At 43.6% G+C, this 25,074-nt stretch overlaps 1 protein-coding gene across 2 annotated transcripts in view; it reads right to left on the bottom strand.

The window, feature by feature from the left end:
- The window catches only part of FLT1 (fms-related tyrosine kinase 1), a 114,122-nt gene that overhangs the window by 47,833 nt on the left and 41,215 nt on the right, over positions 1 to 25,074 (bottom strand). For both annotated transcript variants that reach the window (XM_010572692.1, XM_010572693.1), the window contains 2 exons: positions 12,093 to 12,207; positions 3,114 to 3,222 (listed from right to left, as the gene is read on the bottom strand). In XM_010572692.1, the coding sequence (XP_010570994.1) occupies positions 3,114 to 3,222; positions 12,093 to 12,207 (224 nt within the window). The remainder of the gene's footprint in view (positions 1 to 3,113; positions 3,223 to 12,092; positions 12,208 to 25,074) is intronic.

A 25,074-nucleotide genomic window follows, 5' to 3' on the forward strand; every position in this document is an offset into this window, starting at 1 on the left:
GGCATAGCCAGGGTGTGCAGAGATGCAGTTAGAAAAACAAAAGCCCAGCTCAAATTGAAATTGGTCAGGCATGTCAAAAACTACAAGAAAGGGTTCTTCAAGTACGTAAACAACAAGCAGAAACAGAAGGAAAATATTGGTCTGCCGTTAAACAGGAGAGGTGAATTAGTCACCAACAACACTGAGAAGGCAGAGGTTCTCACCACTTTCTTCACCTCTGTCTTTACCAGCACTGTTGGGGCCCAGACCTTGGGAACAAAAATTGAGGTTGATGCAAACACAGACCCACTGTCAGTGAAGGAAAAGTTGGTATGTGAACTATTACAGGAGCTTGACCCCTACAAATCGATGGGCCCTGACAATATCCACCCAAGGGTGTTAAGAGAGCTGGCTGACATCGTTGCAAGGCTGCTCTCCATAATCTGTGAGAAGTCATGGAGACTGGGGGACGTCCCAGAAGACTGGAAGAAGGCTAATGTCACCCCCATCTACAAGAAGGCCTTAAAGGAAGATCCAGGAAATTATAGGCCCATCGGTCTTACTTCAGTCCCTGAAGTTATGGAATGAATCCTCCTGGGGGCTATCACAAGTCAAATGAAGCACATGACTGGGAAAAGCCAGCATGGATTCACCAAGCATAAATCACGTTTCACAAACCTGATCGCCTTCTATGACAAAATAACCTGCTCAGTTGATGCGCAGCGAGCAGTGGACATTGTCTACTTGGATTTCTCCAAGGCTTTCTATACCGTTTCTCACAGCCTCCCCCTAGAGAAACGGATGCGTTACAGCCTAGACAAGTGGTCTGTGCGGTGGGTGGGGAACTGGCCGACAGGCTGCACGCAGAGGGTGGTGGTAAATAGCTCCTTTTCCAACTGGCGACCTGTCACAAGTGGGGTCCAACGTTGCTTAATATCTTCATAAGTGATCTGGATGATAGTGTCAAGTGTACCCTGATGAAGTTTGCTGATGATACCAAACTGATTGGGGAAGTGGACACTTTGGAAGGGAGAGCCACCCTGCAGGAAGACCTGGATAGGCTGGAAGAGTGGGCTAACGAGAACCTTATTAAGTTCAACAAGGACAAGGTAAGGTCTTGCACCTCGGAAAACATAATCCAGGAGCGCAGCACAGGCTCGGATCTACCTGGCTGGGGAGCAGCTCTGTGGAAAGGGACCTGGGGGTTCTGGTGGACAACAGGCTCAAGGAGTGAACAGCGTGCTGCTGCTGCTGCGGCAAAGAAAGCCAAGAGGATGCTGGGTTGCATCAACACGGGCATCACCAGCAGAGATAAAGAAGTCATTATCCCATCCTACTCAGCGCTTGTCAGGCCACACCTGGAATACTGTGTTCAGTTTTGGTCCCCACTACACAAAAGAGACATGGACAGGCTGGAGAGGGTCCAGAGAAGGGCCACGAAGGTGATCAAAGGACTGGGAAGCCTGCCATACGAGGAAAGGCTGAGAGAACTGTGTTTGTTCAGCCTTGAGAAAAGAAGGCTTAGGGGAGACCTTGTCACCATGTTCCAGTAGTTAAAGGGTGGCTACAAAGAAGATGGAAGGCTCCCTTTTTACAAGGAGTCACATGGAAAAGACATGGGGTTATGGGTGCAAGTTACTCCTGGGGAGATTCTGATTGGACACAGGAGGAAGGTTTTTTCACCATGAGAACAATCAGCCATTGCAATAATCTCCCCAGGGAAGTGGTGGATTCCCCAACATTGGACACTTTTAAGATTCAGCTGGACAGGGTGCTGGGCCATCTTGTCTAGACCGTGCTTTTGACAAGAAAGTTTGGACCAGATGATCCTTGAGGTCTCTTCCAACCTGTTATTCTATGATTCTATGATTCTATTGCAGCTAGTCAGAATATTGAAAAAATATAGATTTTGGTCCACAAAATGGGGAGAGTGGACATTTTTCGAAGAAGTGTTCTTCCTTTTTTTTAACCAAATCTAGTGAGCATGTGTCTACTCTCTTTTGATATCTCTCACTACAGTAACAGAATGAGTTTCACTAAAATCCCTCATCAGAATGATAAGCAAGAGATTGACAACAAAAAAACAGATAAGAGAAAGCAAAAATTAAAAGGCATCCATTAAAATTACCTTTCCTTTTCAGCTTCAGGATTATGATTTGGGGATTAAAGTCAGAATATTTTAACCTTTTTGTCTTGTCTCATATTTCCAAATGAATTACATGCTTTAATGACCTACCCTGAAAGTTGTCATCAGCCTAAGTGCTCTATAAACTATCACTTTGCGAACAAAACCAAAATAAAATCCTTCACCAGAAAACAAATCCTCTGGAATGGTATGTGTAGACATTATGCTGCCAAGTCATGTAGTAGTCATTCTCGAAATCTCATTGTGGGTTTTTTTCAGTAATTCCTGAAGTCAAACATTTAATAATTTGTTTCTGAACCTGAAAACATTTAAACACATCTAGTAATGGAAAAATAACTGGAAGCATACTCATACATGCAGCTAACACAAGTCTTCTCAGTGCCATGGCCCAAATGACATCCAAGGTTGTCTTTCTCAGTAGAGGGAACAAAACTCTGTAGTTTGTACCCTGCCACTTTTCTACCTACAAGTTGCCATAGTCTCTGATTGCTGCGAGGGGCTGCCCAGGTACCCCAGGCATCTCTCCTCTGGCACTACACTGCCTGCAGACACCGGTGCTGCCCTGGACACTACGTTGTGAGACCTCCTGGTTGGCAGCAGGATGAGGCTGTAGACACTGTCAATATCACACATGAAACTGGCTTAATGGCATATGAAACTACAGTAAAATTTCACATATGGAATGACTGCAGAGACTAGGTGATTTAAAAGGGGGAATTACAGGTTGCTATATTTGTGAGTAATTTGTGTCATGCTGGATACTTGATGGAGTGATGAGTCATTCACCAAATTTGGCATCCTTCTTAGAAATCCAGACCAGCTGCTGTGAAAAACCCTTCCAGGATCACCCAAAAGCGTGGTATGAGTTTACAGGTGCACACATTACAACAATTCTCAAACTGTGGTATATGAAAAAGCCACAACAGCCTAACAGTTATAATCCCAGGACCAGGAAACACATTTGGGTCTAGTGGGGACTAGATCTTACCTGTTACAATAAAACTGACGTTTCTTTCAGCTTTTCCCACTTTATTGGATGCCACACAGCTGTAGATCCCAGAAGATTTGGCTTCAGCTACAATGAGAGTGCTAGCAGTCTGTGAAAGAAAGAAGAGGTTTAGCTCTCGTTGGCTCAGGAACTCGGTTAAAGCTTCCTTTCTCTTTTTCCTAAGTCACCGTTGACAGTCCCATGATCCACCTTCTCCATTTGTTCAGTGATGGGCACCACTGGGGCTATTTAAAGGAGATGTCACCATATATAGTTTTGGAAAGGGTGGAAGAATAACAGGAAACAAGCTCCTTGGGTGACCTTTATATTATCAGAACCATCATAACCAAAAATCTTTGAATGTGTCTTTCAGATTGATTTATCTCTTGCTGCTGATGTAATGATAAGCTACAAAACATGAAGCATGACACAACACGGTTCGCCCAAGGAGATAAGCAGCCTGTAGGAGAGCCAGACTGCAAAGGGAAAAGGTGAGGTGTACCTCAGGCTCTTGGATAATGCTGGGAAAAAGGTAACTCCATTTGGCACTAAATGCATTTATTTCTCTTTAATTTTCTCACATACGTGTCATGTGAGAAAGGACAGAGGCAAAAGAGATGTTTACTCATCCTCTTTTGGACTGTTTCCTCTTCTTGGACTTAATATTTCTATTATTAAATAATAATATGTCAGTTTTCTTTATGTTGTATTCTATCACCACCTTCAGAGGTTCAGCACACTAAATATTTTCACAAAGTGATATGACTTGCAAGATAAGACCTTGGAAAACCATGGACTAACAACACCTGATGTGCCTTCAGAAAAATAAACCCCATCGTAATAGTAAGAGTTATACCTTCACAGTGATGGAAAGCCATGGTCTAATGGCTTGAGCACTAAGTGAAAGAAGGGACTTATGCAGAAACAACTGAGGTGTCATTCTGATATGGAGCTGAGACATGGGGCATGCACATGGAGCTTAGTAATGGGAGGTGCTCTCAGATACAATTCAGTAGCTTAATTTTCTGTCTTTCTGTCTCCATTTTACTGCTTCTGTAAAACATGCTTTGGCTGGAGTTACAGGCAGAGCTGGGACAGTGACGAAGGGAAATTGTGTGGCCGCAGAATCCCGTGGTTTAGAATTATTTGGCTTTTCTAAAAACCTTCAAAATCATTTTTGTGCAATTAATACATTCTTTTAAGTCTGCCTGATAGCTGGAGTCCAGAGACAAACACAAGAGAGTGAGTCAGTAATAAATAAGGACCAGTTATCTGCATTTCTATGTAAACACTGGCTGAACATTTGCACTGCTTCTGTGTCTCCTACTCAGAGACTTCATGGCTATTCCCAAGCTCCTTGTTGAACCTCAAAATAATATAGATCTTATGGTTTCCCGAAACATTCTTCAGTAGAAAGAGTCTATTACTTTCCCTACTACTTGAGAAAACACAGTGGAGTCATGTAGTTTGATTTTGGCTTATTTGTTTTAGAAAGCTGCCCTATGGTAAATTCAAGACTACAGCACCTCTACCCTGTTAAGCTGTCTCAATGGTCAGCTACCTGTCTGCTAACAAACTACACCTTATTTCTAGCTAGAATTTTTCTAACCTACCTTTTTGGCTCTTCTGTAAGATGAAAGAGGCTCAGTAATACCAGATAGATAATTACAGCCCTTAAGAAAAAATTCATCCTTTTTTGCTAAATTCAGTAGGCTGACCTCTATAAACTCCTAATTATAAAGCGTGGGTCCAGCCCTGTCTATATTTTGTCATAGTCTTTGAATTTCTTCCAGTTTTTAAACATGATTTTGTGAAGTGTGGACACAGGGCCCAGCACCAGGATTCCTGCAGCCGTTTTATCAACACGAACTCAGAACGGAAGGAAGCCCCATAACATCTGCCAGAGGGCTAACATGGGTGGTTAAACACTGCTTCTGCCATCCCAGACTTTCCACCACAAAATTAGCCTTTTTTGCACTAGCTGGTATTACCTTACAGCAACTTAGCCCAGCTAAAAACAGTGACCTGAAATGCACAGTGAAGGAGAATGAAGCTCTTATCCTCTGACTCCAGGACCCTTGTCTTTATCCTACTATACCCAGAACCAGAGCATTTCTGAGCCTGAAAAATTTCAGTTATCTCTCCCACAATTACTCCAATGGTTTGGAAAGTTTTTGGTAGTATCAAAGTGTATTTTGTCCCGACACTATTAGGTATTAGTTTTTAATGAAAAATTGTGTCTATCTGAGTTTTAGTGCTCCAGCTATGATGTGATTATTACTTTTATTACACTGAGGGTGGCACATACGGTTACACTAAAGCAGTATGACTGCAGTTACTGACCACAGTGCTTACAGATTATGCCTTTTCTTGTGTATTGAATGGCTCTAGACAACATTCCTCCGCACTGAAATTCAGTGATTTAAACTGTTAGCTTTTCCCCAGCATTGTTTTGGTTTTGACCAACTTGCACTGTCCCAAATACTCCTCTAGCACAGGCCAAGGATCACTTCCAACAGGCAATTTCCATGCAACCAACATCTTTTGGAGGTCGAGGGAGATAAACATTAGGAACACAGGCCATAGTGCCAGAGAGCAGTCATTGGTATGTTTACTTGACTAAGGCAGAGAAACCCTTAGTGTCTAGGAAAAAGCAAGACTGACTTTGCAACAGAACAGAGTATTTTGGAGACAACATGTCTCTGCATAAATCTTTTAGCTTATAAATTAGTCATAAGGATAAGATAACATCTCTTTACATAGTTTGTGAGCCCTCCAGTGGTGCAGTCTGTGTTCTGCATTGTGGATGCCAGCCAAAACCCACCAGAGAAGACATGTGTACAAAACTAAGCCTGGCATGTTGTTGTTTATTGAGCAATTATGGCTGTTTGAGATCAGTCTGTGCTGCATAGTTCCTCTATACAGCTATTGCTGCAAAAGGAGCAAGAGAAAAATTCTCGCAGCCTTGTATCATCTGTCTTCACAGCAGAAAGTTTCAGGCCCTGGATTTGCAACCACATTATACACAGAAAGTCTGAATCCAGTTGCCATGAGCAGACAGAACAGGGCAAATCCTTCCTGGCATGCTCGGCATCTTGAGCGTCATCTGTCCACAAACCGCATTTACCACCAGAGCTTTGATCCTTGATTCCTCCTTTCTGCACCCATCATCTCAGCTGAAGCACTATGCTACAGGGTCATCTCAAAGCCAGGGGCTAGGGAAGTAAATCCCATACTGCTGCTGCTTCTGCTGGCAAATAAAAGAGGTGTAAAGGAGAAAACCTGAGAGATGGAAGAGGAATTTATGCATTTGTTTGTGGTGGAAACCAATGACGAAAAGACTGCGGGGGGGAAGATAGTGCAAAGCAACTGGCATGATGGTTGTGATTGGAGCCAGGGTGGGCTGGTCTTTCCCCTGGTGGGTCTGCTTGAATTTCTCTTGTCTCAAAGTAGCTTAGATAGAGGATTCCCACTGCTCCAGCTGATGGCAGAGAAGCAAGAGGAGGTTTCAGAAAATGGTTGGCAACTTGACTGTTGCCTGACTTGTAGAAGGCCTCTGCAGACATTGAAATAAACACGCTCCCTTCAGAGATTGCTGTCCTAACTTCTCTAAACAGCCCATACATTTAAAAAGCAAAATACTGGCCTATCAACATTGAGCAAGTTAGTGCAAGTCTGCCAAATATTTTTGATTCTCTCCTAGTTATGCTTTGAAGATGTATTTGTTAAAAAAACCCAACAAACAGAAATAAATGAAAATATGCTCTTCTCACCCCCTTGAATTTATTATTTTATATGTTATTTAGGAAGACCCATATTGAAATATTGGCAGCACACCATTGGATTGGTCTGCTTATGCCAAAGACGTATGATCTGCACGCCTCACGCGTTGGCAAGGAGCATCAGTGCAAAACATCTGGGCAACACACTTCACCTTCGGGACCGCCACAGAGCAAACACCAAAATATCTTCAAGAGCAGGACACGGATATGTGCAGAAGAGCAAGTCACCGCTGTTTAGCAAGCAGAGCTACGGTTTCCCTCTGCATCCCATGTTGTCCCGCTCAAACAGGCCATGAGACTGAACGCAGCCAGCTGCCTCGTGTGGAGGCGATGCTCTGGAGAGCCGTGCCGTGGACCCCCCCTGCCCGCCTCCCCAAGACCATAGGTAGAGCGAGGCAGCCCTCGATTCCCGCCTCCCTCGCGCGCCGAGGGAGGGGATCCATTTCAGGAGCCGGAGGGAGCTGCAGCTCAGCAGAGGCAGGTGCCAAGTTCTGCTGATTTTAATCCCACGAAGGGCTCGGCTCGGCTGGCACCTCCCAGCGATTTGTTTAATAGTGTTGACAGCGATTCTAGTAGCACTCAGGAAGGCCCCAAAGTTACAATGTGCTGAAAGAGAGGCAAGCTACGCTCCCACTGCTATCTTTAGCCTGGCTTCCTAGGAAGATCACACTGTCTGTCCATCTGTCTGCCAGTATCCTCTCCTCCCCAACGCGCTCAGTAATTTTCGAACCTATTGCCCAATTTCAGCCAAAATTGACAGGCAACTCAAAGCTCGTAAAATCTCATACATTTCATGAAAACCAGCTGTTGAGTAGAGGAGAAAGATCAAAATGAGTGTTGTTGTAGTGAGCTAAACAGCTTTCTTTTCTGCCTTGGGTTCCAGATGGCCAATCAACACAGATGTACTGGCCAGACAGCTGGCATGTGTAGGGACTGAGAACAGACACAACATGTGCTTCCTCGTCTCATCAGTAACTAGGGGATGTGGAAGAGAGCTAGAGGTTTAGGGCTTGGCAGAGAAGATGCAGGAGAGTTGGACCCGTCCTGTTTTGCATGGTCACACCTTATCAGTCATGTCCAAGAAGGATTGACTCTTTTGACTATCTAGCACTCCACCTTTATGTTGAATGGTCACAGTTTTTAATACTACCCACAGTCAGCACGTGTCAGGTCGACCCATCATTGCCAGCCAAACCAGAGATGGACAAGGGCGAGCCTAGGTTTGGTCTTGCAGAATTCTGTTACAAGGCCATTATTTTCCATTTTCCCTGAAGTCAAATGGCTTTGTCACTTGCAAGGGATGGGGCCACTAAAAACTTGTGTCAGTAAGGTATTTATTCAGTGGAAAACAAGGCCATACACATATATATACACACATACACATAAATGATAAACCACAACTTCATGCATTATTATTCTTTATACACAGCTCCTGAAGGCATGTGCTGTGGCACAGACCCAACTTTCATGGTACCTGTTACTGTCAGTGGGATCCCAACATTTGCTAGCAGCAGAGGGATGGGGCAGTCAGGGGCCCTCTGTTCCATTTCAGGTTCTCAAGAATGTGGCTCTAGTGGGTTATTTCCCCAAAACGAGGTGGGTTTGTCCCACTCCTGCCAACTTTTCCCTGTACTCAACTGCCCTCCTGCTTACTGTCCCCTTCCCTTGGATTTATCATCCTTTCTTCTTGGCCAACACTTTCTACTCTCTTTCATCTGAACTCTCCTTCTTAGCACTCTCCTGCACATTCCCCATGCCCAGGATCTTTGTCCACCTCTCCTGCAGCTCCCTGTCCCTTGTACCCCTGAACAAGGAGTACCGACTCCTTTCAAAGCTGTTGATAAACCAGTGTGTACCTGCACACACAGAAGAGAACACATGCCCAATATGTATGCAACTGATACCAATGAATGCACCAGCTCTTTGTACCTCATTATTGCAGATCATTCACAGATTGACATCTTAATGAACACTGATCATGCTAAGAATAATAATAATCAGTATTAGCCCTGAGTTACACATAGCAGTTGGCTTTAGCTGGGAACACTGAAAAGTGATGGTTTTTAGCAGCTGAATGACAGGGGAGTGTCTGCGAGCTGTTTACATGATAAGCCTAAGAAAAGCCCAGCTTTGTAGAAAGTCACTGAAATGTCCAACAAAATGAGAATGAAAACTTTGGGTGGGGGAATCAAATCACTTCAAGAGTTGTCTTATGACTAAGTATTACGGCTCATGTTGCAAAGTTCTTCCATTATACCATGCAAGTTTCTCAATGTCCGTTTAGAGAGGCTTCAACGGAAATGTTACTAAAACACTGTTGTTTTCACGTTTTCTCTGTCACCAGAAGAATAATGTAGCACAGGCTTCCTGCATTACTTTAACTGTACAGACACAGGGTCTGAGGTTTTTCTAACTTTAAAAATATACTTGTGGCTACCTTGATAACCACAGACAAACAAACAACCAATCAACCTACCACAGCGAAAAGCCAAACTGGAGGGACTCAGATGTCGCACATACAGGAAACGGGGGCAACTGGCACAATGTCTTTAAGCAAGGTGAAAACAGCTACCTTGATTGCTAAAAAAGAAACCTTTTGACCATTCCTTGTTCATCTCTTCCCTTGATTACAGTAATCTCATCCTGTGGTCACCCCCATCTCTCCTTTCATGCTAACCCATGTGCAACTTTTTGAGTTTCTTCATCCATTTCCTACTGCTTTGTCTCCCATGTCTTTGTTGTTTCCATTGAGCTTTGAGATTGTTTTTACCATGCTTACTATGCTTGGATGTGGAAGTGGGGTAGACACTCTGTTTAGATAGCAGGACTCCGTTGATGTGGAAGTGCCTCAGAGAGCTGTTCATAGCTGTTTGCAGTAGCAGAACTGCTCACAGTAGCAGTCCATCAGAGCCAGACACTTGTGATGACATGCTGCATTCAGTGAGCTCAGCGCTATTAACAGTCTTACAATATCCCAGCAGATGAGGAAGGGTTTTGTCTGAACTGTGTCCCTTTGAGTTTACTCTGGGAGACCAAGAATGACTTTGACTGCAAAGAGTAAAAAGCTATAGACTCCCACAGAAAAAAAAAAAAAAAATCCTGGATGCTCTAGAGCAGCTGTGCGTGCACAAATCATGCAACTCACAATTTGGCCAGGAACCCAAGCTTAGAGAGCATTTTCTACTTATAATAGCAATCCAGCTGTGCTTGAAAAGCTACGGAAGAGCAGCAGAAATGAAGAAACCTTCAAAAAGCTGTGAAAAAGCTGAGCAAAGAGATTGTTTCACTAACCTCCTCTTACCCATAGGGAGTGAACGGAATAAAGCAATGCAGAGGTAGACCTTTCTTAGTTGAAGTAAACAGCACGAAGACAAGGAATACCAAGGAGAATCGCTAAGTTTCACTGCAAAACTTTCCATGCAACACATGGAGAGACCATTCCTTGGTTCATTTCTGGGCACATTTTTAAAAAGGGGCTGCTTGCCAAAGACTTCAAACAAAACCTGCAGGTCTGCTGCAAGGACCCATTATTAGCATCTTCCTCCAGGGAGGAATTTATTTGCTGTTGACTGGAAGTTGCTCTGACATTTCAGCCACTCCTCTTCCGCTGTCTCCAAAATGCATGGCACACAAGGAGAATGACATCTGGTATTAGACAGCTCCTTGTGCACCCTGTGAGCAGGTAGGACTTCACCCATAGCATGGCTAGACGCCTTCTGGAAAATAACTGGTTCTTATCATCTTCTATTCATCATTCCCCCTTTGGAATAGATTGTGTCTTCCTGTGCCTGAAATGATTTCCCTTTCCTTCTTCAAATCCCTCCTTATGTCTCATTTTTCGTGTGCTTTCCTACGATAGTCTCCCCTAGGAAGTTGTTTGCTCCCATCTTTGCCTTGATCTTTAAGCACGTAGAGGTGGCCGGCTAAATAGAGCAAATGCCTCACTGGGATCCAGCCCATTCCCATGCGCTGGAACGGCGCCACGAACACCTGTGGTACTTTCTCAATAATACAACAGCAGGAGAAAATGCAGTCCCAGGCCTGATTCTTGGCTGCACGCAAAGCCCTATTTATTCTGTGGTGTGTGAAAGGGCCCTAAGATGAGAATAACTACAGTTTATACCCATTTTCATATGCAGAAGACTGAAGGCCGCCATCCAAGAAAGGACACCTATATCCCCAGTGCCCTCAGAATTACAAAAAGCATTTCAGTATGCTTAAAATGACAAGCCTAGAATAAGGTAGGCTTTAAAATTTATCACCTCTTCCGACGTTACAGCCACAAACTGAACTACCTGTGAAACCAGATGCTGTCACAGTGGCATGGCATCGTTCATCTTCACCTGAGCTCCTCTGTATCATGGGCTACCCAACCCCACCAAATCAGTCTCATGTCTAACCCAGGGAAGTGCAGCTGATCTAGGGCACCCTTCAGTAAAACATCTTGATTTGAAGGTTTTAGCTGATTGATAGACAATCCTCCATGGCCATGGGCAAGTTAATCTCATTGGCTTTCTCTCCCACATTAGACACCAACAGACTACAGGCTTACTTGTCCTTCAGAAGTGCCTGCACCTCCCCATGGCCCATAAAGGGATGCTTGACTTGGACTAGACACTTTAACATTTAGATGGTTAATGCCACTGGGATGAATCCCACCATGCCGTCTCTGACTGAGATCTCTCTTAAACTTTCCTTCTGTAATCTGGATTCATTTGGCCCTATAAAATTTTTATTGCAAGAAAAGACCTGGTCACCTAATAATCTAGGACTACATCTGTGAATAAAGTCTCTAATGAGAGTAAATTGTTTAATTCACATCATCATAGAAAAAAAAACAACAGGAAATTGTGCAATGTCACAAAATGAAGTAAAGATGGCCTGGAACCCTGCCTCTGTGCTTCTGAGGTGCCCCAAGATACTACAGACCAGCTCTACGAGAGCAGATATGGTGAATCCCACTGATACGCTCTCTTGGCATGTCACTTACCTTAATATGACTGCATGCAGAAATAAGTACATCTCTACATCTCAGCAGATAAATACCAGGTATGAAAGTTATTTGCACATATGCAACTCTTCAAATCTAAACAATATAAAAATACTGGCTTCTTCACTGTTACCTCGATAGCATCTTACAGTGCTTTTTCAACACATGCTGTCATACAGAAAGGTTATCTGCTCCTAGGAGTCATACCTTATTTTTGCCCTCTATTACAGCCGTTCGCTCAGTGATGCTCTGGATCCTGTTTCCTATGTTGCTGCCAGGTTTCAGGATGAAAGATCCTTCGGTATAAGAGCAAAAGCCATGCCTGAAGACAAGAAAAATTGAAAATTTTTTTTGGTGATAGACTGAAACATTCAACCCATAAGACAAAGCAATTCTTCTGGAAACAGTGATCAGTCAGGGAAACTGCAGGTGCTGTGATGACCAGGCAAGTATAGTTACTTTTAATTAAACCTTGAGGTTTGGGGCCTGATGATTGGATCCACTTCTACAGCCCCTCCTTGAATATTAGCTCTCTGGAATCAGTGTTAACATTTAACCCACTGTGGACTGTGAGGTCAGAATTTACAGTCAGAGCCTAATTATAGGGCTGTGCAAGACCAACATCCTATTTCCAATGCTCCTGTTTGCAGCCATTGTCATGGTTCAGGCTCAGCTTCAAACATGAGTTCATATTATTTTCAGTCTTGAATTCAAGCCAAGTTATATTTGTTTCAAGATTCATTCCATAATGTATTGGATGCTGTTGCACTATGTGCAGGTTCTTTTTGTTACCATGAAAAATGATGCAAGTTCTCATTTCTGAATGTTTTCTTTAGTTCAGTTTACAAAATGGCAAAATATCAACAGTGGGGTTCAATGATTACAAGACACAATAAAAATAACCATAATCCTGCAAATTAGCAAAACAAAGTTAAACAAAACTATACCTAATTGCCAAAGGGATTTAAATGTTCATTTAATCTGAAAAAAATTCCAAGTCATGTTAATGAATGGAAATCTCAGGGAAAAAATATTTTTGCCTTATGCAACAAATTGGCTTGTAATCAGAACATTCAGGTGTGGTCATGGTAGAGCTAATTTGTTTCCCAAAGCCTAATTTGGTACACATGGAAATAAACACATTGGAATGCATTTTTAATGCTGTCTGTCCCTATTCTTCTGTGGGGATATCTAGTTTTGCTTTTCATCCAAAATTTAGCTGTTGCTTGTTCAATTCCAGCTTCATCAGTAGAGCTTAACCCTTCAGCAGGGTCAAGCTCTTTCAAATACGATATGTTCCTTTGATCTTCCATGGATTTGAGAGATAATGACTGTAGTATCTGTAATCAAATAGTTCTGACATGTATATCAGTTGTTTGGAGAAATGACCTTTAAAGCCCAGTGACTGGGTAACGGCATGTGATGCAATCCTGACCAAGGAATGAGGTTCATTTCCCTTCAGCTAACTGTGCAGTTTGCTTCAACTTTGTGTTGTTTATAATATCAATGGTGCGCTAACTTTACGTGCTTGTTTTTAATTGTGTAGCTTTGCGTAAAACTGGCCAGCATCTTAGCAGATATTACAGCTTAAAGAAATGATGATAGGTAAACTAACTTGGGCTGTAATCATTAGCACAGACAGATGATTGTCTGCCCAAATTTCTTAATGTGCATCGAGAGGCTCAGTGAGCTGAAAAAGCCAGAAAACAGGAGCCAGCCATGGTCATTCACGCATGGAGACAGGACAGAGAGCAATAGCATGGCAAGAAAGCCATATCTACACAACCAGACTCTGGTTTAAAAGCCAACTTCTAATACATGATTGTTGACGCCAGAGTGGATGAAAGACAGCTGCATTAAGACAACTGATGCATTCAGATGGCGGAAAAAAATGGTTAAAAACTACTCAGAAATGTAGATGTCATTTACTTTGCACATTTAATGCTTTAAGAAGTCTGGTTCTGTAACAAGGCTAGAACACAGAAGACATGATAATGTTGGCAAGCTGATAACATTTTCATGCCATAGCAGATATCAGAACTTATTTAATGATGCCAGTACTGTAGGCACACAAACAGGCATCATCAAAGGCACATTCTTGTGCCTGGATATTTGAGCAATCTCTGTCCAGGAAGACAGGGACCCCAAAATCTCATTTCACCCGTACTAAAAAGTAATTTTTAATTTTCTTTTTTCCTTTCCCCACAGACTTAATTTATATTTCTTTGTTACAATGCTGAAAAATTGTGCTCTCCACTATAAAAGTCCTCACAGAGACACTTACTTTGGTAAAGGACAGAAAGAAGGTATAATGCATATTCAGAAACTGCTTGTGCATCTCTGAAAGGCATCTCCAATCTCCTTTCTTGCAGCTCTGGAGCCCCCAGGCTTAGTTATTATTATACTCTTCCTCATAATTCCTCAAAAAAAGACTGTATATATTTAGGTTGCAATGTCTTATGGATGAGGACAGTGTTATGTCTTTGTTGATGCTTAGCACAATGAGGTGCTGATTACTTATTAATACCATAATACAAACCACCATCATAATTACAATAACATCCCAATAACAAGAAAATCACATGTAAAAGCCTAGATGAAATATTAGCCCTGGAAGCATATATGTGAACTCTACTGACTTCACATACCATACTATCTCCAAACTACCAATTACAATATTAATGCAATTATAGTAGAAAATCGAATACACCTAATAGCTGTTGTCCATGGTTTTAATAAAAAAGGAGAAAAAGGAGTCACAATCAAGCTGAGAATACATTATCCGACAGCCCACGGTACACAGCGGGAGATGCGAGTACTGTCATACGCATCGCTTCGGCTCCACGGTCTGCTGGATCAGCAAACATTTACAAATCAGTTGCAGCGTGGCTGCCAGGCAAAGTCTAGGACAACACTCAGACTCATCTCTTTGGATGCAGAACCAGATGCTTTCTCTCCTCAGCTGCCAAACGGTCTCACTTGAACCTCAAATACACTAACACGGCTTAGGGACAGCACACGAGCCACCTCCAGTCTCTGGAGCTGGTTACTCAGGTTAGGACTCAGTCATCCTACCCCTTGCTGCTGCCAGCAGTGCCACGTGAAGCCAGTGCTTAAGCCAGCAGCATCAGGTAGAGATGGGGAACAAATGGGAGTAATTAAGAGACCTGCCCCCTAACCTAACTTCAGCTTCTAACAACAGGCATTTTGTAACAGAAAGAGAAAAGTCTCTGCTGAACTTAGATGTAGTCATCAAACCAAATGTTTGTGTTAAGTGCAGATGCTTGGAAAAAAAGAGAGAGAAATGAAAATGTAAAAATTTACTCTGGCTGGGATTAAAATACACAATCATCTTCCCATTAATTCAATTGATGTTTCATTGTGTGTGTCCTCAGATAACATCAGCTACATATTTTTCTGCTTTGTAAAGAAATTACAAGTTACTTCAAACTATCCACTTGGTAAAATAGCAAAGGTATCCTATTTGTAGCAAGAACTGCCTGTGTTTGCAGGGAAATCCCACTGAATTTGGGGTATCTGAATCTTACTCCTCCTATCTCCTGAGCGCGTGAATTCCTGAAATGTTTTGTTGTGGGATGAGCCGCATTGCTTTTCATCTTCAGCAAAGCTTACAGCAGGGTTACTGCCAGGTTAATGAAAAAGCACACAGTGTGCACAGAGATTGATAAACAAGCTGATAATCTGCCAGCACATTTCTAAGCACTTCTTACACCTGTTTCCCTGCAGATCCTTCCACGTCCCTACTTTGTGGGTGAGACTAGGCACGTGTAGAGATCCTATATAATAAGTGCTGGGCGGGGGGAGGTGTGCAAATGTATGTTTATAAACATTATGCAACCTCAGAGCAAGGTAATCAGACTCTGTTGTCTTAGTCGAGAGCTGGGAGAAGCCGAGTAATCAAGTTTCTCACCCCCCAAGTCATTTTTTCCCCGTGTGCCTGCGTGCGTGCTCGCATGCGCGTTTGCCTGCACCCACGCGCCCGCAGGCATGCTTCGTCCTTCGTGTCGAGAGCCTGGCAAATCGGCTATTCCTTCCTAACAGCAGAAGCCGTTAATTCTCCTACGGGAGAATTCCGTAGAATTCTCCGAGAAGCCCAGCGCGGGGGAAGCCGGCAGCAGCGCAGGGCGAGCTTCGCCAGCAGACCTGCTCGCCGCCCTTAGCTTTGGGGATTTACGCTTCTTTGGAAGGGCTGGGGGTGGTTTATGCAACCAGAAGTCAGCTCAGCTTTAGAAAAAGGTCTGTGATGTGCAGAGCTGGCACCGGCGGGGGCCCCGGAGAAGTGGCCTGGGGGAGGGGAGCCAGCCCGCTTCTCAAGAATACATCAAGCCCTTGAGGAAGCAGAGTGTGCCATGTTTGAAGATGCAAAGATAATCACAGTGCTGGGAACCGTCTTGTGTAGCGGAGGAAGCCAAACAACAAGAGGAAAGCAGCATATGCTCCTGATTTCGCACAGGAAGCTAGCAGCACCTCCTGCCAAAGTGAGATAAGAAAACTCCCATGGCCTATTCTGGACAAGGCCGTGGTTATCAACCTTAGCTTCACACTGTCCTCACTCTGCTCCGCAGCCCGCTCCCTTTCCTAATGAGTTTCAGAGCCCTCACCTCTATTAGCATACAGCATGCCAAGCACAATAGCGTGGTATATTTATAACTATCGACGGGGAAAAGTTTCCAGGGTAAGAGTGTACTTCATGTCATCTTGATGTATTTTGCTGAAATCAAACTACAAACCAGCTCCAAGCTAAAGTCCTGCCTATGAAACCACTGGTCTCAGAAGAAAAGTGGTTTTGCGGTCACCCCAGTGATTTATAGTGGAGCATAGGAGCTGAGGTAAGGGATTCATCTAATTATTCACAGGATGGATTTGACCCTCTGTATCACAGGCAATCCTAAATGAAAGCCCTAGACCCAGCTTGTCCAGACACATCTTCTTCCCCATCCTGGAGACAGTTCTGCAATTTGCAGTTCAAGTAGTATGGTGACAAATACCAGAAGAGCAGCCTCAATCCCCATATCAGTTGGAAAAATCTTCATCTTCTGTCTCCTCACCTTCTCAGCTACTCCCTCCCAAACCCTTCCGTGTGATGCCAGAGGCCACTGCAACCTTTCCCTCGTGTAACATCCCATTTAATTCTCTAAGCATTTCTCTTGGCAAAGCCGCTGGCAGCCTCAATCACACTCTTATTTACTGAGGTAGTATTTGGCAATTGCACCAGTACTAGGAGAAAGAGGAAACCACCCTGTCACTGACGGTGACCATTTTTGAGAGTGATTAATGGCAGGCACAGTATTTTTCTCAGCATCTATCCTTTTTTTAGGGCAGCAATCAATCCCTAGCAGCATCGGGGCAATGTTATTACAAATCCAAGTTGGGCTGACTCACGCCTTTCAAGAGGCGATGGTGACGACACTAACTTTAAGACAGGAACTCTGGAAATTCCTGGAATTGTAAAGAATATATAGAAACTGTTTTCCACTTGGAAGTTATCAAAAAAATCTGAATGGCATTGCCTCACCTGCTCCGTGCCTCAGCATCCAACGCTGTGCGATTGGTAGCACGGGGCTGGCGTAGCCACGTGTCCTGGGGAATATTGAGTCGACTTGAGGCAGGAAACAGAGCGGGGAAAATAGTAGCAGGGAGCATGTACAGGTTGTGAAACGTGCTTTATGGGGGTGGAGGGGGAGAACGTGTGCTGGCCCCCTGCCAGCACGCTCCACGAGCTTTGGCTGTGGATGCGATTCTATGATTCTAAGGAGCTATGGTCCAAGCATTCCTGCTCTAGGTCAAAAACAATCAGTTAGAGGTTGAAATGCTGGCCCCAGTGCATTTGGTGGCAAAGCTGCAGCCAGCTGGGAGTTCATCCCAAGCACCTTCCCTGATACACATGTTAGTGGGCCTAGGAGGAAATCTCTTGCAAATGGTAGGAGCCGGATACATTTTACATCATATATTGTGGTTTGTTTATTTATATTTATTTAGGAGCTTAGTAAGGAATGCCAAACAAGAAATCCTGGTGAAAGTGGTGCAAGTTCCTCTGGTGTGTGTCTCATTCGCATCTTTGCTCTCACTGCCACTGGTCCCTACTGCTTCCCACTGCAGTGACAACACTTGCCCACCAAAAGTAGATGGGACGTCACCAGCCCATCTCACTTCAGACACGCTCATGACTCTCAAAGAGCAGCAACTCTCCATTGCCGGTCCTCAACCTCTGTTTCCAGTGCAGGAGCAACTTTTGACCAAGGACAGTATTAGCTGTGCTGAGAAGTTATTCACTAACAAGCTGCAGCGTGGCTGGAGAATTTCTCAGTGGCCTCCATGCCTTAGGCTGGGTTGGGGCCCTGGTGAACTTCTCAGTTGCCAGAGTAAGGATGGAGTTGTTTTCTGTTTCGTAGGATGCTCTGTGTCCCCACTGAGGGGAGATACTCGGAGGGAAAGCACAATCCTTAGGGGAGATGCCCAATGTCCTGAATGCCTCATCCTCCTGGTGAGTGTCTTTGAAACCAGTAGGGTATGTGGCATTCATGGCTTTGTTGCCTATTGCCATGGCTCTATGGGAAAAGAAAGTGTTTGACAGATGCACGCTGCCTTTCTTGCTATTATCTACATGCAACCAGACAAATGGATTGTGTTTCCCTTTCACATTCATCCTTCCCAGACGTGGCTTGCCCTGAACTATTCCAGTATGCTACCACAGAAAGATGATTGACCCGAACTATCTCAAAAGAAGCAGTAAGATCAACAGCAGTCTTACCTATTCCACCTTTCAACCCTTCATCAGCCCATGCTCACATTTCCACAGTAAAAAAATCACTTCTACATCTGCACACCTGAACACCCCGCCACACCAGCTATTCACAGCAAAAAAGGCAAATGCCTGAGGCCGAGGGTCACCAAAACGCATGGTTTGCTTCCAACTTCTTTGCCAGTACTTGAGACCTGTGCTCATTAGGGAACGTAACAGCATTTAAAAGTAATTTTTCAAGTGTTTGCACATCCTGAGGTGACCTGAAATTTTCTCACCTTGAGTTTCTTATCAGATAATTGTATTTTGCTTCTTGATCCTCAATTTCCCACTTCACACTGCTTAGCATTCTTCATGGACACACAATACCATCGTATTTCAGCCAATCCTTCCTTCCTTCCTTCTTGTCCGTCTCCTTTCCCTCCTTTGCTAGACTGTAATCACTCTCATCTCCCATGCAGTCACTGTGACTCAGCCTCCACTTTCTTTGTCTGAAAGCAAAAACCATGTCCTCCACAGAGGAGCTGGATGTTGGCTGGACCTACAGAATTATCACTCAAAGCACAAGGTTTCCACAAACACCTAGAATTTCTTTCAGGGGAAAGTGTGTGATTTTAATAGTCTATAGTACTGAAAGGAAGAGGTGTTTTCTGATTTGGCTGAGCAGTCAGAAACCTAAAGAGAAAGACCATGAAACCTCTACATACAATGTCCACTCCTGCGCTCCATTTCTTCTGTTTCCAATCTATGTTCCCTGTATATAAAGTCCAAGATATTGTTCAGACCCTTCTAGCTGAAGTTATTTTCCATGCACAAGCCACTCCTAGCAGCTCACTCAATTTCTAGACATAACCTCACATCTATAGCCTTCCAAGATCCAGGTATCCCCAACACCTTCCTTCTCATAATGCCGAAATTCCCTTCCTTTCCTTTGCTGGTCTGACTGGATCCTCTTGGCTCTAGAAAGGAGTAACTCTTTACCAATCTATTTACGCAGTCCTTAATACTCCCTGTCTTGCTGATAAGCTGGAAGCACAACTAATGGAACTCCCTTTCCATTTTCCAGTGATCAGCGGAGGAGATGAAAGAGCTATTGCTGCACTGAGGTTGTGTTTTTCAAGATGATTTGTTTTCAGCTTCACTGCAAGTAGGGGTCTGAGTGCAACTCTGGGCTGACTGGAGCGAGGGACTGGAAGTGCAGGCAGAAAACAAGGAAGGGACGAGAAAGAATGGAGGGAAACATTTTTAAGGGGAGAGAGGAGTTGATTAGAGGGAAAACAGGAAAAGAAAATACTGACAGATGTGGATATAAGACCAAGGATCCATCTACCCCATATCCTGTCTCAACAATGACCATAAGCAGATGGTTGGGGATGAGTAAGAGCAGGACTAACTTCAGATACTTCCTCCTAATACTCCCCCAGTCACCAATTATTATCAGCTCAGGAACTTCCCACAACAGAGGCCATTTCTACACTTCAGTGGATTTCTCTTCCAAGACTTTGTGCAAACTTTTCAAACCCCCCAAATCCTCCGGCAAGGAGTTTCACAGATCTGCTACCCATTGGATGAGGAGCCATCCCCTCTTTCTGTTCCAACTTGTGTTCCTCCTGGCTTCCTTTAATGGCCCCTACTTCTTGAACTGGAAAAGACATACACAACTGATCCTCAAACATGTGTGTCCTTCACAAGTCTGTAGATCTCTATCGTATAGCCCCCAAGTCACCTCTCTTTTGGTCTGCAGAGCCTTGACCTCCCTCCTCACTCGTCCCTCACACATTCCTCTCATTCCCTGAAATTCCTTTGATCTTTTCTGTTGCCCCTCCTGGTGTGCCTCCCAGTTTGGCTGCATCCTTTGAGATGAAAGGATCAGAAATGCTCATAGTATAAAAGATGTCAGTAATTTATTGATTTATGTGGAGTTATCATGGTGTTCTCTAGTTTGTTCTTTATTTCTTTCCTGGTAATTCCTAACACTTGATTTGCTTTTTGAGCTGCTCATGATTGTGATCGCTTTCACAAGCCTATGTGTCACAACACTCAGATCCCTCTTTGTGCTAGCAATGATCAGCCAACAACCTTTTTTTACACGTACAGCCTTTTTACACTGACGTTTTACATGTGCATAAGAAAAAACAATACCGCTTTCACATCATGCGCATTTATCTTCAGTGAATTTCATCTGCCACTTTATCACTCAGATACCCAGATTTATATAGTTCTGCATTTCTTCGCAATCAGCCCTCATCCTTACAAATCCGAATAACTTAGTATCATCAGCAAACTCTGTCACCTCCTTACCACCTTTTCCAGGTTATTTCTGAACATGTTGACAAGTACAGACCCCAGAACCAGCTCCTGAAAAACTTCACTGGTCGCCTCCCTATGCTGCAAGGACCGCCTGTTCCCTCTTAACCTCTGTTTTCTATTTTTTAACCGAATATTTTTTTCCAAGCACGATCTTACCTCATACGCCGTGTCTGTTCAAAGCCTTCTGCAAAGGCTTTTTGAAAGGCGCACACATAAAAGGAAAAAGGATGCTAGCTAAAGTTTGTATATTTTTGTAAAAGGTGTACTTGATCCAGTAATAGTACTCCATTCATAATCACTCCTAAGCACACACAGAGTTTGACCTGGTGCCTTCCTTTGGCCGAGAGCCCCTGCTAGCGCCGGAGCAGGTTTCTGGCCATGAGCTGGGATGTCCCACGGGCTCGGACACTGCTCACGACGTGCAGTCCCGACGTGCAGTCCCCACGTACAGCCCGTCACGTGCTTGAGTTTCTATGGGCTGGGCTGCAGCGAGTAAAAGATCAAGCAATAACATCCCACCGTCTGCGTGACCCCTACGTGTTCCTCCGTAAGGTTGGGTGTCAGACTGTCCCTTGTAAAGGCAAGAGACCACCCTGTGAAGGCAACAAAAGGGGGGAAAAAAAAAAAAAAAGAAACTGGGGGGGGGGAATGGGGGACAGCAAGTGAAAAAAGGTAGGCGAGTGGGGATAAAAGTGTGATACTAAAGAGAACACCCCTGACCATCTGAATCTTACTCTAGTCCTTATGCTTTAGGTTTGATCACCGACCAATTAAAAAAATCACGTGGGCAATATAATGCCTTTTGGTTTAAAACATTTCCTATTAAACTTGAAAAACTTTTATTTAAAGTGATTTGAAAACTACCAATATCGAAATTTGAAAGCTTAAGCTTTTGGTTCAGCTAAGACCCATAATCAAACCATTTACAGCTGTAAATTCATCAGTGTGTTACCCTGAGGACAGACTGTGGCAAACTCAATGTATAGCATGTATGTGTCAAGCTTATTTATCCATGTGTATATGCCTGGTCTGATTCATATGGCATTTTCTAAGTAAAATCTTAAAAAACATTAAAAAAAATGCTGAATACTGACTGAGGATAAGGGTACAGCGCTACTAGCTGTTTTCAGAGGATAGAAGGCGTTCACAAGCAAGCATTGACTTTTGGCTCACAGTGGAAGTGCAGAATGAGATGCTTCAGCACATTGCTTGCTCAGGCTGAAGCAGATCAGATGCTATTCCACTCCTCTCTTTCTTTTGGCTTCAAATTCTCTGCAAGGCCACACTGCTGCAATGTACAGTCATGTCTGTTCCTCTGCAGTTTTTGAAAGATATGTGAAAAAGATAGGGTCTGATTTTTATTTGCACTAATCTATTTCCCCAACCGTAGCAAAATAAGGGAACAGCTAGCGTATTTTTTGATGTACCCATTTTAAGTACCTTTACATTACTGGATCGCTGTAAGATTTTCTCGTAGTAGAGAGTGGAAGGCACGAAGGCCACCAGCCAGATCCTCAGCCAGTGTGAATTTAGAGCTGAGGATCTGGCCACATGTCAAATTAAACAAAGGCATTTTTGAACTACCTGTTTATTAATGGCATCTGACCTACTTTTACCAGCTCTAAGGACTCAGACTTCCCCTTCCCGAAAATAGAAGGTGGCATGGGGAACAAAAACAGTCACTGTGGACAAACTAATGGGCATCAATGTTTGCAGACATCCAACAATTAAATTTGGGTGGTTCAGTACATTTCTAATTAAGTACAATTAACATTTGTTCTTTACTTGTTCATTTTACATACCTCACTGATGTTCCAAATCTGGTTTCCCCTGATAATCTATCCAAGCACATCCTAATGATTCTGCCTTTCAATCCCTTATTAATACACTGACATAAACAATGCAGAAATGCAATTAGACTGCTATGCACACAGGGCCTGCCTCCTCTTTCAGTGAAGCTGGTGGGAGTCTGGCCATGCACTTTCATTACGATGGTTTCAGTCTTTCTATAGCTCTGCAGAAGTTTTGAGGAAAACCTCTAGTTTTTGCCTCGCAGAGACCCACAACATGCTCCTCTTCCTCCCTCTGTGGTGCTGGAGAGCTCTTTCCATAGGAAATCATTCATGTGACCTTACCTTTACACTGCAGACAAGCCTCAAAGGGAGGTAATATTCCCTTCTTATCACTCTGTGTTAAATCAGCAGTGATTTCAATGAGGACCCCCAAGCACCAGAGCACTGCAGATGTCGTGGTTTCCCAGATGAGGTCTTTGGCAGCAGTACCAGCTTAGCCATTGCTGCACAGCCTCTGGTCCCTGCTGCCTACTTCATGTATTCAGCCCTTCATTCCCAATCCCACCGTTTTACCACCAAGAAGAGTTCATATCCTGACACCATAGTCAGGGGGGCAGAGAATCAGGTACCAGTCTTTCCAATTACTGTTTTTTTAAGGCATCTCCACATTTTTCTCTCCCTCATGCACTCACACAGACACACAAAGAAAAAATGCAGACTGATGTGACGGCAGGGTTGTAAAATAATAATCTGATATTCAGTTTGAGGCTAAACAAAACTGATAGCTCAAGGAGAGAGGGAGGCAGCAAGGTAATGGGAGAGTTGGAACACCCAAGGTAAAATGTCAGTGTTGCATCTGTCTGCAGTTTTGGAAGGGCAAATCAGTCAAACCTTGGGCAAAGCATGATGAAGATATCTCTTGAACTGCCCACATGGAAATGTCCAGAGAGAGAAACTGCCCCTAAACGACACTGCACAACCGCTGAGGAAACCAGCGCTTCCACGGAGCAACCTCAGCATCCCACGCGTCCGTCTTGGCAATCTCTGCCAGGCCATTTAAGACAAACACAAATCTGCTGAAGAGATTCAGGTCAAAAACCATTTACACCAAGCATGTTCCCAGCGTGCCGGCGCTCGTTCGCCAGCCTCGGAGCTGATGAGTTTTAGGTGGAGCCCAGCCTGGCTGGCTCCAACCCAACCTGAGCCAAAACAAGACCAGGAAGAATAACTCCAAGGAGGTAGGGAAGAGGCCAAGGAGGCTGATGGACGCTGCACGATAAGCGTCCCACGGGCTGTCTTCTTCTATACCCACCGAGAAACTGGGGGCTGTCCAGCCTGGGAATGTATGTGTCCGCTGCAGAGCGGCACAGTAAGCTGGAGTCAGATAACAGTGGAAAAAGAAGTTTCTCGCTCATTTAAGAAAGATTAGTCTTTCAATTTTTTTAATTGCATTTTATTTCAACTCTCATTGCCTATTCTATTGTCTTTTGCCTGCTATCTCCGAATTTACTAGCCCTGCATAAGCTTTACAAATCCCCAAAACATTACTTTTTGCCCCGGAGAGTTTTTCTTGACTCTTCTATGTTTTCTTGCTGGGGTGCATATCAGAAGAGAATCTTTCCACCTATCCATCTAGTTAGCTAGCTACCTAACAAAAGGTTATTTAATGGCAATAGAGTTGGTTTAAGCAAAGTAATTTTAACAGAAAAAAAAGAACGGGGAATTTTAATGATGGTGACTCCACATCCCAAAAAGTCACATTTGTTGAGAAATTTTACAGCTTTTTTTTTTTTTTTTTTTTTTTTTTAGATTTACTACCAGGAAACTATGGAAACTGTTTGATTTGGCTGGCCTCCTGTAATTGAGATTACAAGTAGAGAGGAGAGTTATGCAAATTGATTGTATCAATCACAAAGCATTAAAATTTATCTGCATTTTATTTAAAAGCAATGGAATCCATTGAGATATTTTTAGATTTTTGAAGCAGAAATACTGTCTGGAACAGAAATTGAAAGAAGCAGCCAGATAACCTAATCATTTCTATTAAGGAGCCCATAGGCAACAGTCCTTCAAAAATAAAAATATCTAATCTATGCACTATGCGTCATTCCCCAGCTTGCAGTGAGAGTACTCAAGTGATATGAAGTTAAGCACATATGTAAATCTTGGAGCCAATGGATCTGTGCACTGCAAGGTCTTTGCAGCAACAGCATCTTTTTACTCGGAGTGCATGCTCTGTCCCATGGCACGGGACTCAGAAACTTGATGAGAATCCCTACTGCCATACACTGAATAATGGTAACCTGCGGGGGTTTATCAACTT

This window comes from Haliaeetus leucocephalus, unplaced genomic scaffold (genome assembly GCF_000737465.1).
Source record: "Haliaeetus leucocephalus isolate CR32 unplaced genomic scaffold, Haliaeetus_leucocephalus-4.0 Scaffold351, whole genome shotgun sequence".
In the NCBI taxonomy this organism is placed as follows: Eukaryota; Metazoa; Chordata; class Aves; order Accipitriformes; family Accipitridae; genus Haliaeetus; species Haliaeetus leucocephalus.